Source organism: Chiloscyllium plagiosum, chromosome 1, assembly GCF_004010195.1.
Source record: "Chiloscyllium plagiosum isolate BGI_BamShark_2017 chromosome 1, ASM401019v2, whole genome shotgun sequence".
Taxonomy (NCBI): domain Eukaryota; kingdom Metazoa; phylum Chordata; class Chondrichthyes; order Orectolobiformes; family Hemiscylliidae; genus Chiloscyllium; species Chiloscyllium plagiosum.
In genome coordinates, this window is record NC_057710.1 from 134,097,746 (window position 1) to 134,110,945 (window position 13,200).

Below are 13,200 nucleotides of genomic sequence, written 5' to 3' on the forward strand. Positions count from 1 at the left end.
GGTCACATTTTCAAGGCTGTAGTTACAAAGTGTTTGCAGAAGCAATCTCGTTGGAACGTTGCAACACTACTGCTAGGAATTGTGACACTCAGCAGTTAGAAAAACATGTTCTAGTTGTGTGCATGAATGTGACCTAGGATATGGGCTGTGGGTGAGTGTGGCCAGCCATGACAGGTTATTGTAGCTGGATGATGTGAGGAATATTTAGCCAAAATGGGCTGAGAAACAGTATGAAAGCTATTCAAATGTGCATGTAAAATTAACTGTGTTTACTCAAAAAGATTGTGTCGAGGTTATATGTTAAACTCCGCTGTAACTTGTATCTGAACAATAAATAACCAATCACAGCAGACTATTGCAGAGTGAGTATCTTTAATTCACCAGTCTAAAATTGATGTGATGTGTGGACTGGTTAGGTCATCTAGCGTCTATGAACATTCCAGAAGAATCAAGTCTATATTGATTATTCCTCAACAAGTGGTGTGCATTCCTCAAGGTTTTGTAGTTGATTAGAATCTTTATGAAAACAAGGCATCCAAGAAGTCAGAGGAGGTGGTGAAGGCTGGTACAATTGCAACATTCAAAAGTTGGATGGGTATACGAACAGGAAGGCTTTAGATGGATATGGGCCAATTGCTGGCAAATGGGATTAGATTAATTTAGGATATCTGCTCAGCATAAATGATTGGACTGAAGGGTCTGCTCCATGCTGTATAGCTCTATGACTCTACGAATGAGCTAAGTGAGGAGTGGGGACTTGACGAGTCAATTACCAGTTTTTATTCATGGACAAAACAAAAAAGTCCTTTTCTAAAATGAGAAAGTAGGTGGGTTGTTATTGGAAATCATTGGCATTCTAATTCTGGCATAATTCTGAATATGTCTGAACCCAGAAAAAATGATATTGGGAATTGACCTCCTTGACCAATTAGAGATGATCCTATACCTAAAAGGCTTGGAGGTAGGCTGATGGCCTTTATAAACCATAAGAGCAGGATGGTGTGGGGCAACCATACCCACGTGGATAGTGTGTAGGATCTGGCCTGAGACTGGTCCTAACACAGTTGCTTAGGCCAGGTTATATATGCAAGGGTCAATAACAAACAAGTTTGTGTCTCGTAAGAATGGAATTTATTGAGACTCTGGGACCAGAACATAAATTGCATAAACAATACCCAATACTCCTGGAGGTTAGCATAAGCAGTGGCCTGGACCGTGGAGGATACTGAGACAGGTTATCACTGGTATCAATTCAACGGTTTGGCCAGCAAAGAAAGTGTATGGATCTTACAGACCGAAGGCTGATGACACTAAGTAAGCAACTCAGGGAGCTATGTCAGGAGCTAAGAAACAAACAGCAGTGTATAGACAGAGAACAGGATCTCAATCCGCCTACTGAAGAAGTGCCACAAGTGAGCAAACAGGCAATGGTGAAAGCTATTGACAAGACCTTGATGGGTCTCAGAGGGACCATACGAGATACTGTTGGCAAAAATACTGCAGTGAAACAACCATAAAATGCTGGAGAAATGCAGCAGGTCTGGCAGCATCTGTAGAAGGAGAAACAGAGTTAATATTTTTTCTTTAGAATAGAATAAAAGTATGACCTTTTAAGGTCAATATGCTTAAACTAATTTCACAATATTTAGAATTGAAAGGAAGAAAACATGGAAGTTCCTAATGCTGGTTACGATTTGTTTTCTTAAGGGGTTTGTGAAAAAAAGGATAATTGGATGAATGCGTTGAAGTTACAATCTGCTACCATTATATTGAGTTGGAAAGTGTTACTTAGTAGTTGGAGTTGTACAACAAATTCACACAAAAGGAATTGGGTTTATCTTGGGTATAGCCTGGCTTGTTCAAAAATGTTGGCATCACAAAGAGTTTGGGAACGACCAGTGAAAGAAACTGAGACGCTATCTAGGATGTTTCCTGATTGTGTTATGACTAGATCTCAGGCTCACTGAATTAGACAGGAAGCGGAGGAGTTTATGAAAAAGGGAAATGACATGAGAAGTGAGATTTTGACACAACTTTTGAGAATTTAAATAAAAAAGACAAAGATAAAAAGAATGAAACTGATATGTTTAACCCATCTTGTATGATAGAAATGCTACAGATGAATCTTGGGTTTAGAATTGCTACAGACACTTGAGTTGAGAGATTGTCTCGATCAGATCACTCAGAAATTGGGGATCAGATCCATTTGGGGGTTTTATAATTTAAAAGATAAACTGCTAATTAAGAAATGGAAACCACTTCAAATATCAGCCTATGGCAGTAGTCCATTAAGTGATAGTTCCTTCCATGTAGTGTAACACAATGTTTTAAGTGGCTTATAATTATAATTGCAGGCTAATGGTTATTAGGAAAATACAGGCTAAATAGTTTTTAGAAATTCTTGGCCCAAATTACATAAATATGTAGCTAAATGTGGTCAGACTTGATGTTAGGTAGAGGGAAACTCCATCAGTGAAACCTACATTGTTAATTCCAATATCAGCTTTCAAAGATCTATTTAGTATGCTCTTAACAGATTGTATAAGGCTCTTACCTAAAATCAGATGTGGGAATCAATGTCTTTTAACAATTATGGATATTTTGACAAGATTTACTGGGGTAATGCTTTTGGCTTCCAAATGCCTTTGACTTCCAGAAGGCATTTGACAAGATGCCACATAAAAGACTGATCCAGAAGGTTAGATCTCAGGGGATTAAGGTTATAGTATTTGTTTGGATAGAGGATTGGCTCACTGATAGAAAGCAGAGGGCCAGAATAAATGGGTCCTTCTCAGGATGGCGAACTGTAACTAGTGGGGTGCAGCAGGGTTCAGTTCTTGGACCTCAGCTATTTACAATCTATATAAAGGGGAATCTGCAAGTAGGGACGGAATGTAACATAGCAAGGTTGAGGATGATACTAAAATAGGTAGGAAAGCAGGCAGTGATGAGGAGATAAAGAGTTTACAGATGGATATTGATAGGCTCAGAGAATGGGCCAGAATCTGGCAGGTGGAGTTTAATGTGAATAAATGCAAGGTTGTTTTGGCCAGAAACAAAAGGACAAATTACTATTTATGTGGGTAACAAATTCAAAGTTTGTCAGTGCAGTTGAATCTGGGTGTCCTTGTGTACAAACCACAGAAAGTGGATTTGCAGGCATAGCATATAATAAAGGCAGATGGAATACGGGCATTTATTGCAAAAGGACGGGATTATAAAAGAATTGTTGATACATTATATAAGGCATTGGTGAGACCACACCTGGAATATTGTATCCAGTTCAGATCTTTTTACTCGAGGAAGGTGGCACTAGAGACAGAGGAGATTCAAAAAGTTGATTCCGGGGGTGGAAGGGCTATGGTAGCAGGAATGATTGAATAGCTTGGGCTTATACTTGTTGGAGTTCAGAAGAATTGGGGAGGGGGGTGGGATCTGATTAAGGTACCTAAAATGTTAAAGGGGATTGGTAGGGTGGACATGGAACAAATGCTCTCCCATGTGGGATAGTCTCAAACAGGAGGTCATAGATATAGGGTGAGAGGAAGTAGGTTCAAAGCTGAGATGAGAAGAAACTGTGCCACAATTCAATGGAGACAAAGTCAATCAACAGATTCAAGAAAGAAATAGATACATTTTGGCTGAAAAGTGGGTTAAAAGGTGAAGGGAAGTAGGCATGAAAGTGGAGTTGAGACCAGGATAATATCAGCCATGATCATGGTAGAGTGGGCTCAAAGGGCAGGATTGCCTACTCCCATTAATTCCTATGTTCCAATCTATTACTCCAGGCCATTCCTTCGGCAGGCAGTCTTAATTGCCCATTTGTCATTAGGCAGCAGATTATTAAGCAGTTTTATCTCCTCTCCCAGAAAACAGTTTGTTTGTGTGGTTTTAGCTCCTTCTTCCCAGGGATGGCTGCATAGCATTTGCTTTTTATTCCTTTCCATCTTGGGCATCAATGTATTCCAGAGTTATTGCTGATTCTTTCAATCCATGAAGTTCCTAAAGATCTGAAGTGTATAGTATCATAGTTGTTAGACTGGAAAGGACTATCCTGGTGGAGGATTTCCCAGTTAGGTTGGTTTGCTGGACTGGTCTGGAAGTCCTTCTCCCATCGTTTTCTAGTGCTGCTGGCTAGATCTTCAGGCTGTTTGCTTGTTGCTTACCACTGTTTCTCTGGGTTTGGTTGCTGCTTGCCATCACATAGTAAGGGCACAAATTGTTGACACTAGGTAGTCCACACTATTGTCAGTGAATACCAGGAATTTTTATTAAGTGTATTCAATATATGCAAGGGATCGTAAAATGAGGACATCACTGGAACCCACACACACTAGTTTCAATATCTTCTTATGTACATGCACAATATCAATTATTTCAGGGAAGGTACAATTAAGGCTTTACATCATAAAATTGATTCATATTTTATTGGAAGTCAAGCCCACTGCTGGCAAAGGGCAGGGGAAGGTGTATGGAGTTAGAGGGCAAATTTCAGTGATTGTACTGATTTCAGCCAAGTGGCCCTCAGAGAATAAGAGCTCCCTGGTTGGGTCTGTTAATCTGGCCCAATCAGAGAGCCCTGGCTGACAGATAAAGAGTGTCAGAGGTTCTGTTGACTCAGAGTTGGCTCTGAGGGAGCTAGATCAGTGTCAAGGACTCATGTGTAAATTTGGTATGGAATACTGGCCTCTGTGGAGTTATTTCACTAATCATGGCTTGCACCTACAAAGACACCTGACCAGTCTCTTATTGTTTCGCATTCAGACTTACCACTTCCCCACAAAGGGTACTGGAAATTAATTGCACCATTCTTTCAAGGACTGGAGCTAAGTCCCCCTATCCCATCCACTTGCCAAACCCTCAAATGGGGCAATCACCAGTTATCACCCAAAAAGAACAAAGAGGCACTAGAGAAGGTGTAATAAAGATTAACAACAATGATACCAGAACTGAGTGTTTATAACAGTCAGGCAAATTGAACAGGACAAGGCTCCAGAAAAGAGAAAGTTGCATGTTGTCCGAAAAAAGATCTTTGAATTTATGAAAGGGATTTAACAGGGTAGACAAAAAGAAATTGTTTCTACCAAAAACAGAAATTGCCAGAAAAACTCAACAAGTTTGACAGCATCTGTGAAGAGAAATCAGAGTTAAGTTTTCAGGTCCAGTGACCCTTTCTCCAGACTTGCTGAGCTTTTCCAACAATTTCTGCTTGTGTTTCTGATTTATAGCATCTGCAGTTATTTCAATTCAGAATTTTTTTCTGCTTTGGGGAATTCAAAGCTAGAGGCCCAAACATAAGGCCCAAAATGAATCTGACAGGGAATTCAGGCGAGTCACCTTTACCAAGAGATGGATGGAACACATATCCAAATGGAAGTGAGGGTCTTTGATGCACTGAGGGGATACCTGAAAAGGAAATGGGAGAGGAAGGATTAGAAGATTATGCTTGTAGATTTAGATAGGAGGTTTATTTGGAGCTTCAATAACAGCACAGATGTGTTGGATAAAAGGGCCTGTTTCAGTGCAGTAAAATTCTACACAATATGATCTTTGGCATGCCACATTCTTCATGGACAAGTTGGATAATCTCCCTGAACAATCTGGCCAGCAAAAACAGCTATCATCTTGTGTAATCTGATACAATTGTTGAAATCAATGTCTGGAATTCCAGGACCATCACTATTCAACAGCAATAGGAAGCACAGAGAAATATACTGCCACAGTAGAACATATTTTTCAAAATCAAACTTTAAAAAAGCTTCACTTAAAGTAAATCATCCAAATTCCCCCTAGTGGGTATTTTCAAAGTAAGAATGTGGCAGATCTCATTGCATTCTTTGTGCTGACAGTTGAGGAAGTATTTGATGCCTTTCTCTGCAAAGTTGGACCCTCCTTGTCGCTTTTTCATTGAATGAATCTGAGGATCTGTTAAGTAAATAAGACCTTTTCCATCTCCAGTGATCCAACCTGTGAAGGAATATAGTGAACACAGTTAGTGGGAAGTTTGTGTTTGAAACAATACAGAGGATAGAAATTGTTACTGTCATCTTATGAGTGGATCTTAAAAAGTTCAGAAGAACCAAACTGTGTTCTCCCTTTTGCAGTCAAGACATACCACTGCTAAAATTTTAATATACTCACAAAAATCTTTTTTTGCAGGTTAAACTGAATGTTGTAGCTATGCCAGACAATGGTATTAGGCAAACTTAATTTGAAACTAATAACTAGCTATTTTGACCAGATCTTAAATATAACTTGAGGTTTCTGTTACCATCAGCTTGCCATACTCATATGATTAGATTAGATTAGATTACAGTGTGGAAACAGGCCCTTCGGCCCAACAAGTCCACACCGACCCGCCGAAGCGAAACCCACCCATACCCCTACATTTACCCCTTACCTAACACTACGGGCAATTTAGTATGGCCAATTCACCTAACCTGCACATCTTTGTGACTGTGGGAGGAAACCGGAGCACCCGGAGGAAACCCACGCAGACACGGGGAGAACGTGCAAACTCCACACAGTCAGTCGCCTGAGTCGGGAATTGAACCCGGGTCTCTGGCGCTGCGAGGCAGCAGTGCTAACCACTGTGCCACCGTGCCGCCCACATATGCCTCTTACATGTGTGTGTCCTAAGTTTTGGTCCCTGTTGTCAATCCCATACCTTAAACAGATGGACAATGAAGAATCGTAGCTGCTCCCTACATTACATGCAAAGATTAACACTTTTGTGTTAAGTCGGATACCTGCCTTCAATGAATAAGGAAAACAAAACAATAAAAATCCCTTTAGTCCACTGATTGAGGAGAATTCTTACAAACTTAGGGAATTACAACAGTTTCGGTATCTGAGGACAATGAATAAAAAGGATGTGAGACTAGAGAACAGGGGATGAGAGCAGTGTTTATGATGAGACTGGAGAAAGCAAATGGTGAGGTTGTATGAAACTCCCAAACTTGGGAATGCACATGTTCCCAACCACCAAAACTTGTCAGATCGATGACAGTGAAATAAAGTTTATTAGACACTTCAGAAGGAGACCAGATGGGAAATGGCTTGAATGTTGAAAGAACCGTGGCTTATCACCTCCTCCCCAAAAATATCAATAATGGACTGATTTTCCCAGCCTCTTCGCTACTGGGTTGCCTTGTGATGAATGTTTCTGTCATGTAAATTAAAAGGCCACTCCTTGGTGCTGTGAATGTTATGAATGATCATAGCAAGCATTCCCAGTTGACTGTGATTCTGGTTCACTGGAGTTTACATTTTGAGAATTATTCATGTTTACTGGGTGGCACTGAAATAGTTTACCTTGTAAATCAACTACTATTTCTTCTTGGTTTGAAAAATCATAGGTAAAATGTCCAAATGCGAGTCCATACATAGTTGCTTCATATTCTTTACGAACAGTCTTTGTGTTGTTTGTTAATTTTATAAACTCCCCGAGCATGTACGGCTCCACGCTTACACAACCCACGACCTGCATATCTTCTAAAAGCTGAGGAAACAGAAGATGTTCATCATATGTTGATATGAATTTTAGCTTTAATTAATCTAAACAGATAATCAGGATCACTTCATGCTTGCATGCTTTCCTTTATAGCATTAATGTTAAGTTTATTGGAAGAAAACAAAATATGAATGTAAATCCAACCTATCCTGTCTTTTTCGCATCCTTATAATTACTCCAACAAAATTCCAGCATAAGTATAGGCAGCATAGATTCATCATGCACATTCTTACAATTAAAATTGCTCTTCCTTAAGAAAACTTGATTGTCGTAAATTTGGAAAAGAAGCAAATCCACATTGCTATATATTGTGGAATTATTTCTATATTTTCAAACCAAGCTTGCCTCATTTCAATCTCTGTCTCTTTCTGTCTTTCAACTCATATCTATTCCATAGCTTTGATATTGGAGAAGTGATCCCAAAGGAGAGTCAACTCCTGTTACCTCACGCTTGGCTGCACAGTAAAGCTGACAGGCTTTCCACTTGACATAGGACTCCTTGCAAAATAGCAGCAAAGGTAGAATGAGGCATTTAAGCAGCAGATAATTGGTCAATTAATGGCCTCAATAGACCCAAAAGTAGGCACATGGCAGACACCTCATCTGCTCTCTAAAATGGCAGATAGTTTGGGAAAGATAGTGGGGTGGGGCAAGATGACATGCACTAAATCCAGCCCTATGGTTCAAAAAGCAATGCATCTACTCCAACCATATTTGCAAAATTTGCTTTTCTGGTTGAGATCATTCCTGATGAAGGGCTTATGTCTGAAACATCTCCTGCTCCTCGGAGGCTGCCTGTCTGCTGTGCTTTTCTAGCACCGCACTTTTTAACTCTGATCTCCAGCATCTGTAGATCTCACTTTCTCCTATATCTCTGAGATCACCTACACTCTACAACACATTTCTGAGAACATGCTGCTGGTCAGTGAAAAGTGCAGGTGTTTTTGCAATGTGTAAATCCAGCAGCATGGCTGCCTACTCCCCCATCTCCCATGGCATACATGCAGAAAATCAACCTACTGATCAATAAAGTCTCCCCATTTCATGCTTGTAAGATACCTCTTTTTCCTCTCTGATGTCACTATTACAACACAAATATACCAGAATAATTTCTGGAGTCCAAGAGTCAAAATTGCCTCACAAACGAGTTCTTTGAGGATGTGACTAGAAAAGTTGATGAGGGTCGAGCTGTGGATGTGGTGTATGTGGACTTCAGCAAGGCATTTGATAAGGTTCCCATGGTAGGCTCATTCAGAAGGTCAAGAGGAATGGGATACAGGGGAATTTAGCTGTCTGGATACAGAATTGGCTGGCCAACAGAAGACAGCGAGTGGTAGTAGAAGGAAAATATTCTGCCTGGAAGTCTATGGTGAGTGGTGTTCCACAGGGCTCTGTTTGTAATTTTTATTAATGACTTGGATGAGGGGATTGAAACATGGGTCAGCAAGTTTGCAGATGACACAAAGGTTGGAGGTGTCTTGGCAGTATAGAGGGCTGTTGTGGCCTGCAGTGGGACATTGACAGGATGCAGAGATGGGCTGAGAGGTGGCAGATGGAGTTCAACCTGGATAAATGCGAGGTGATGCATTTTGGAAGGTCGAATTTGGAAGCTGAGTACAGGCTTAAGGTGTGGAGGAACAGAGGGATCTTGGTGTGCAGGTACATAGATCCCTTAAAATGGCCACCCAAGTGGACAGGGTTGTTAAGAAAGCATATGGTGTTTTAGCTTTCATTAACAGGGGGATTGAGTTTAAGAGTCGTGAGATCTTGTTGCAGCTCTATAAAACTTTGGTTAGACCGCACTTGGAATACTGTGTCCAGTTCTGGTCGCCCCATTATAGGAAAGATGTGGATGCTTTGGACAGGGTTCAGAGGAGGTTTAGCAGGATGCTGCCTGGAATGGAGGGCTTATCTAAAGAGACTATTTCCCAGGGCAGAAATGGCTAACATGAGGGGTCATAGTTTTAAGCTGGTTGGAGGAAAGTATAGAGGGGATGTCAGAAGCGGGTTCTTTACACAGTGAGTTGAGGGAGCATGGAATGCGTTGCCAGCAGCAGTTGTGGAAGCAAGGTCATTAGGGACATTTAAGAGACTGCTGGACATGCATATAGTCACAGAAATTTGAGGGTGCATACATGAGGATCAATGGTCGGCACATCGTGGGCTGAAGAGCCTGTTCTGTGCTGTACTGTTCTATGTTCTATTATGAGGAGAGATTTCATAAGAGTTATAGTCCTGGAATTTAGGAGGTTCAAGTATGATTTTATCATCATTGTTAAGATATTCAGGGGATGAGGGTAGAGGAAAATGGCTAAGACTTTGTTGACCTCACTGGAATGAAGGTGCTCCCTCTATAACTATAGTTCCTGTCACAAACTTACATTGGCAAGCCAAATAATGGCTGGCAGAACTGAAGGTTCTTTATACAATGATTGCTGCATTCTTACAAACAAGGAAGGCAGTGTTTGAAGGGCTGCCGTTACCCTAATGCAAACATTCTTTGCTTTAGTAATCTTCCCAATAACAAGATGATTCAGACCTACACAAAATCTCTGAACAGTGAATCCCCCAGCATCCACCTATTGGTAGTAAAGGGTTGTCCTTGGTGAAGTAACAGGCTGTGACAAACTGCATGAAAAACATTTGTACATACCAGAAGAACTGAGGCTGGAATATAATATATTTGTGTAGGAACTTGCTTTTCATACAGTCTTTTGTTGAATTCTGTCACATAGTATTGGGCAGTCATCTGGCATTCAACATCGTTGAAGTGGTAAGATAGTTCTTTTGCTCTTTTGTACTGCTTTCCAACGTATCTAGGTTAGTAAGGGAGAAATTGTTTAAGGCAACAATTTTTGTTCTTGTTAAACCAAAATGAATATTTCGTAATCTTGGGAAAAGGCAGGCACACTGCCAATAATTTTCTGCTACTGAAATTAATTACAAAATTACTCAGTCCAAATTTTGATTGGGAAACAAACATCTGAGCACTATCCTACCACCAGATTTTAGGGGATTCTTTTTGACTTCCTGCATTTCATCTGTTCTGTATGGAAGGTGAATATAAAAGATCCCTCTCTCCTTTCAGGAAGGCACAAAGTAGGCATACTTAAATTAGATATTGAAGCTCTATTTTCAAAATTGAATTGGCGTATTTTGCAGTCTTGGAATGAAATTGAACTAAAGATGAGGCTGAATCCTGGTTGAAGGATATGAGGGGACATAAGTTGACAGCGTGCCTGTGCAGTGTGAAAATATAACCATGTGACCTGGTTCATAGAATGAAAACATAACCCTGGTGTGCAGTGCAAAGGCTAACTCCCATAAGGAGATTTGAGTAAACAACAGTGGTTGACTCGGCTGACTTGGGGAATTGGGGTGTGACAGGAAACCAATGAGGAATGGCAGTCTGCTAAATGTAGCTGGGGAGTATCTCTAGAGATATTAGATAACTGCCTAGCCAATCCTGTGAGAAGCAGATAGAAGTGATTGCTCAATGAGGAGTGATATGTCGCGAGGGCATTCTGAGTTCGATCCTAGTGTCTAACGACTTACTGTAGCCAGAAGATGACCTCCAGCCAAAGTTGAAGCTTGGATGAGAATTAAAAGCTAAATATTTGAAGGAGAGGTGTTGAGTTGAAATTCTTCACAAGGAAGACAGAGTTTAAAGGACTTTATAACTCACCATGATCTGTAACATTTAAATGGATTGCGAAGTTAACTCCTAAGATCTTTTTAGTTATGTCTGCCTTTCAAGTTGCAATTCATAGCTTACTCTCAACCTCAATTTGCCTGTTAATTCATGTTGACTCATTAATTCTGAATGATAAGGTATATAGAGTCATAGAGATGTACAGCACAGAAACAGACCCTACTGACCAATTCATCCATGCCAAACAGGTATCCTAATAAGTCTAGTCCCATTTGCCAGCACTTGGCCCAAATCCCTCTAAATCCTTTCTATTCGTACATCCATCAAGATATATTTTAAATGTTGTAATTGTACCAGTCTCCATCACTTCCTCTGGCAGCTCATTCCATACATACACCACCCTCTGCGTGAAAACATTGCCCCTTAGTACCCTTTTAAATCTTTCCCCTTTCACCTTAAACCTATACCCTCTAGTTTTGGATTCCCCACCTTGGGGAAAAGACCCAGTCCATGCCCCTCATGATTTTACAAACCTCTATTTCCTGCTCAGCCTCCAAGTAAAATAGCCTCAGCTTATTCAGCCTCTCCCTGTAGCTCAAACCTTTCAACCCTGACAACATCCCTGTAAATCTTTTCTGAATTCTTTCAAGTTTCACAACATCCTTCCGAAAGTAGAAAGACCTGAATGGTACACAGTACTCCAAAAGTGGCCTAACCAATATCCTGTACAGCCACAACATGACCTCTCAACTCTTATACTCAATGCACTGACCCATAAAGGCAAGCGTACCAAACACCTCTTTCAATATCCTATATTCCTTAGATCAGTCGCCTGAGGCGGGAATTGAACCCGGGTCTCCGGCGCTGTGAGGCCGCAGTGCTAACCACTGTGCGTCAGCAGTGCTAACCACTGTGCCACCGTGCCGCCCACAACATTTTAAATGTTGTAATTGTACCAGTCTCCATCACTTCCTCTGGCAGCTCATTCCATACATACACCACTCTCTGCGTGAAAACATTGCCCCTTAGAACCCTTTTAAATCTTTCCCCTTTCACCTTAAACCTATACCCTCTAGTTTTGGATTCCCCACCTTGGGGAAAAGACCCAGTCCATGCCCCTCATGATTTTACAAACCTCTATTTCCTGCTCAGCCTCCAAGTAAAATAGCCTCAGCTTATTCAGCCTCTCCCTGTAGCTCAAACCTTTCAACCCTGACAACATCCCTGTAAATCTTTTCTGAATTCTTTCAAGTTTCACAACATCCTTCCGAAAGTAGAAAGACCTGAATGGTACACAGTACTCCAAAAGTGGCCTAACCAATATCCTGTACAGCCACAACATGACCTCTCAACTCTTATACTCAATGCACTGACCCATAAAGGCAAGCGTACCAAACATCTCTTTCAATATCCTATATTCCTTAGAGGAACCCTCCACTTCCAAGGAACTGTGAACCTGAGCTCCAAAGTCTCTGTTCAGAAACACTCCCCAGGACCTTACCATTAAGTGTATAGGTCCTGCCCTGATTTGCCTTTCCAAAATGTAGCAACTCACATTTCTCTAAATTAAACTCCATCTGCCACTTCTTGGCCCATTGGCCCATCTGATCAAGATCCCACGGTACTCGGAGGTAACCTCCTTCACTTTCCACTACATGTCCAATTTTAGTGTCATCTGCAAACTTACTAACTATACCTCCTAGGTTCACATCCAAATCCTTTATACAAATGACGAAAAGTAGTGGACCCAGCACCACTGTGGGACACCAATGATCACAGGCCTCCAGTCTGAAAAGCAACCGTCCACTACCACCCTCAGTCTTCTACCTTTGAGCCGATTCTGAATCGAAATAGCTAGTTCTCCCTGTATTCCATGCGATTTAACCTTGCTAACCAGACTAACATGAGGAACCTTGTCGAAATCCTTACTGAAGTTCATATCGATCACGTCCACTGCTCTGTCCTCATCAATCCTCTTTGTCACTTCTTCAAATAACTCAATATGATATGTAGTGTTGACACCTGAACAGTGAAT

General features: G+C 41.0%; 1 protein-coding gene across 5 annotated transcripts in view; it reads right to left on the minus strand.

Moving 5' to 3' along the window:
* Nucleotides 1-5,191: 5,191 nt before the first annotated feature.
* alpk1 (alpha-kinase 1) overlaps nucleotides 5,192-13,200 on the minus strand; it is a 148,489-nt gene continuing 140,480 nt past the window's right edge. For 4 of the 5 annotated variants that reach the window (XM_043697589.1, XM_043697569.1, XM_043697579.1 and 1 more), the window contains exons 12-14: nucleotides 10,167-10,329; nucleotides 7,315-7,501; nucleotides 5,192-5,967 (exon numbers count right to left, since the gene is read on the minus strand). In XM_043697589.1, the coding sequence (XP_043553524.1) occupies nucleotides 5,765-5,967; nucleotides 7,315-7,501; nucleotides 10,167-10,329 (553 nt within the window). In that variant the 3' untranslated portion in view covers nucleotides 5,192-5,764. Of the gene's footprint in view, nucleotides 5,968-7,314; nucleotides 7,502-10,166; nucleotides 10,330-13,200 lie in introns of those variants that run through there. The other variant, XR_006312768.1, reaches the window with a different exon arrangement.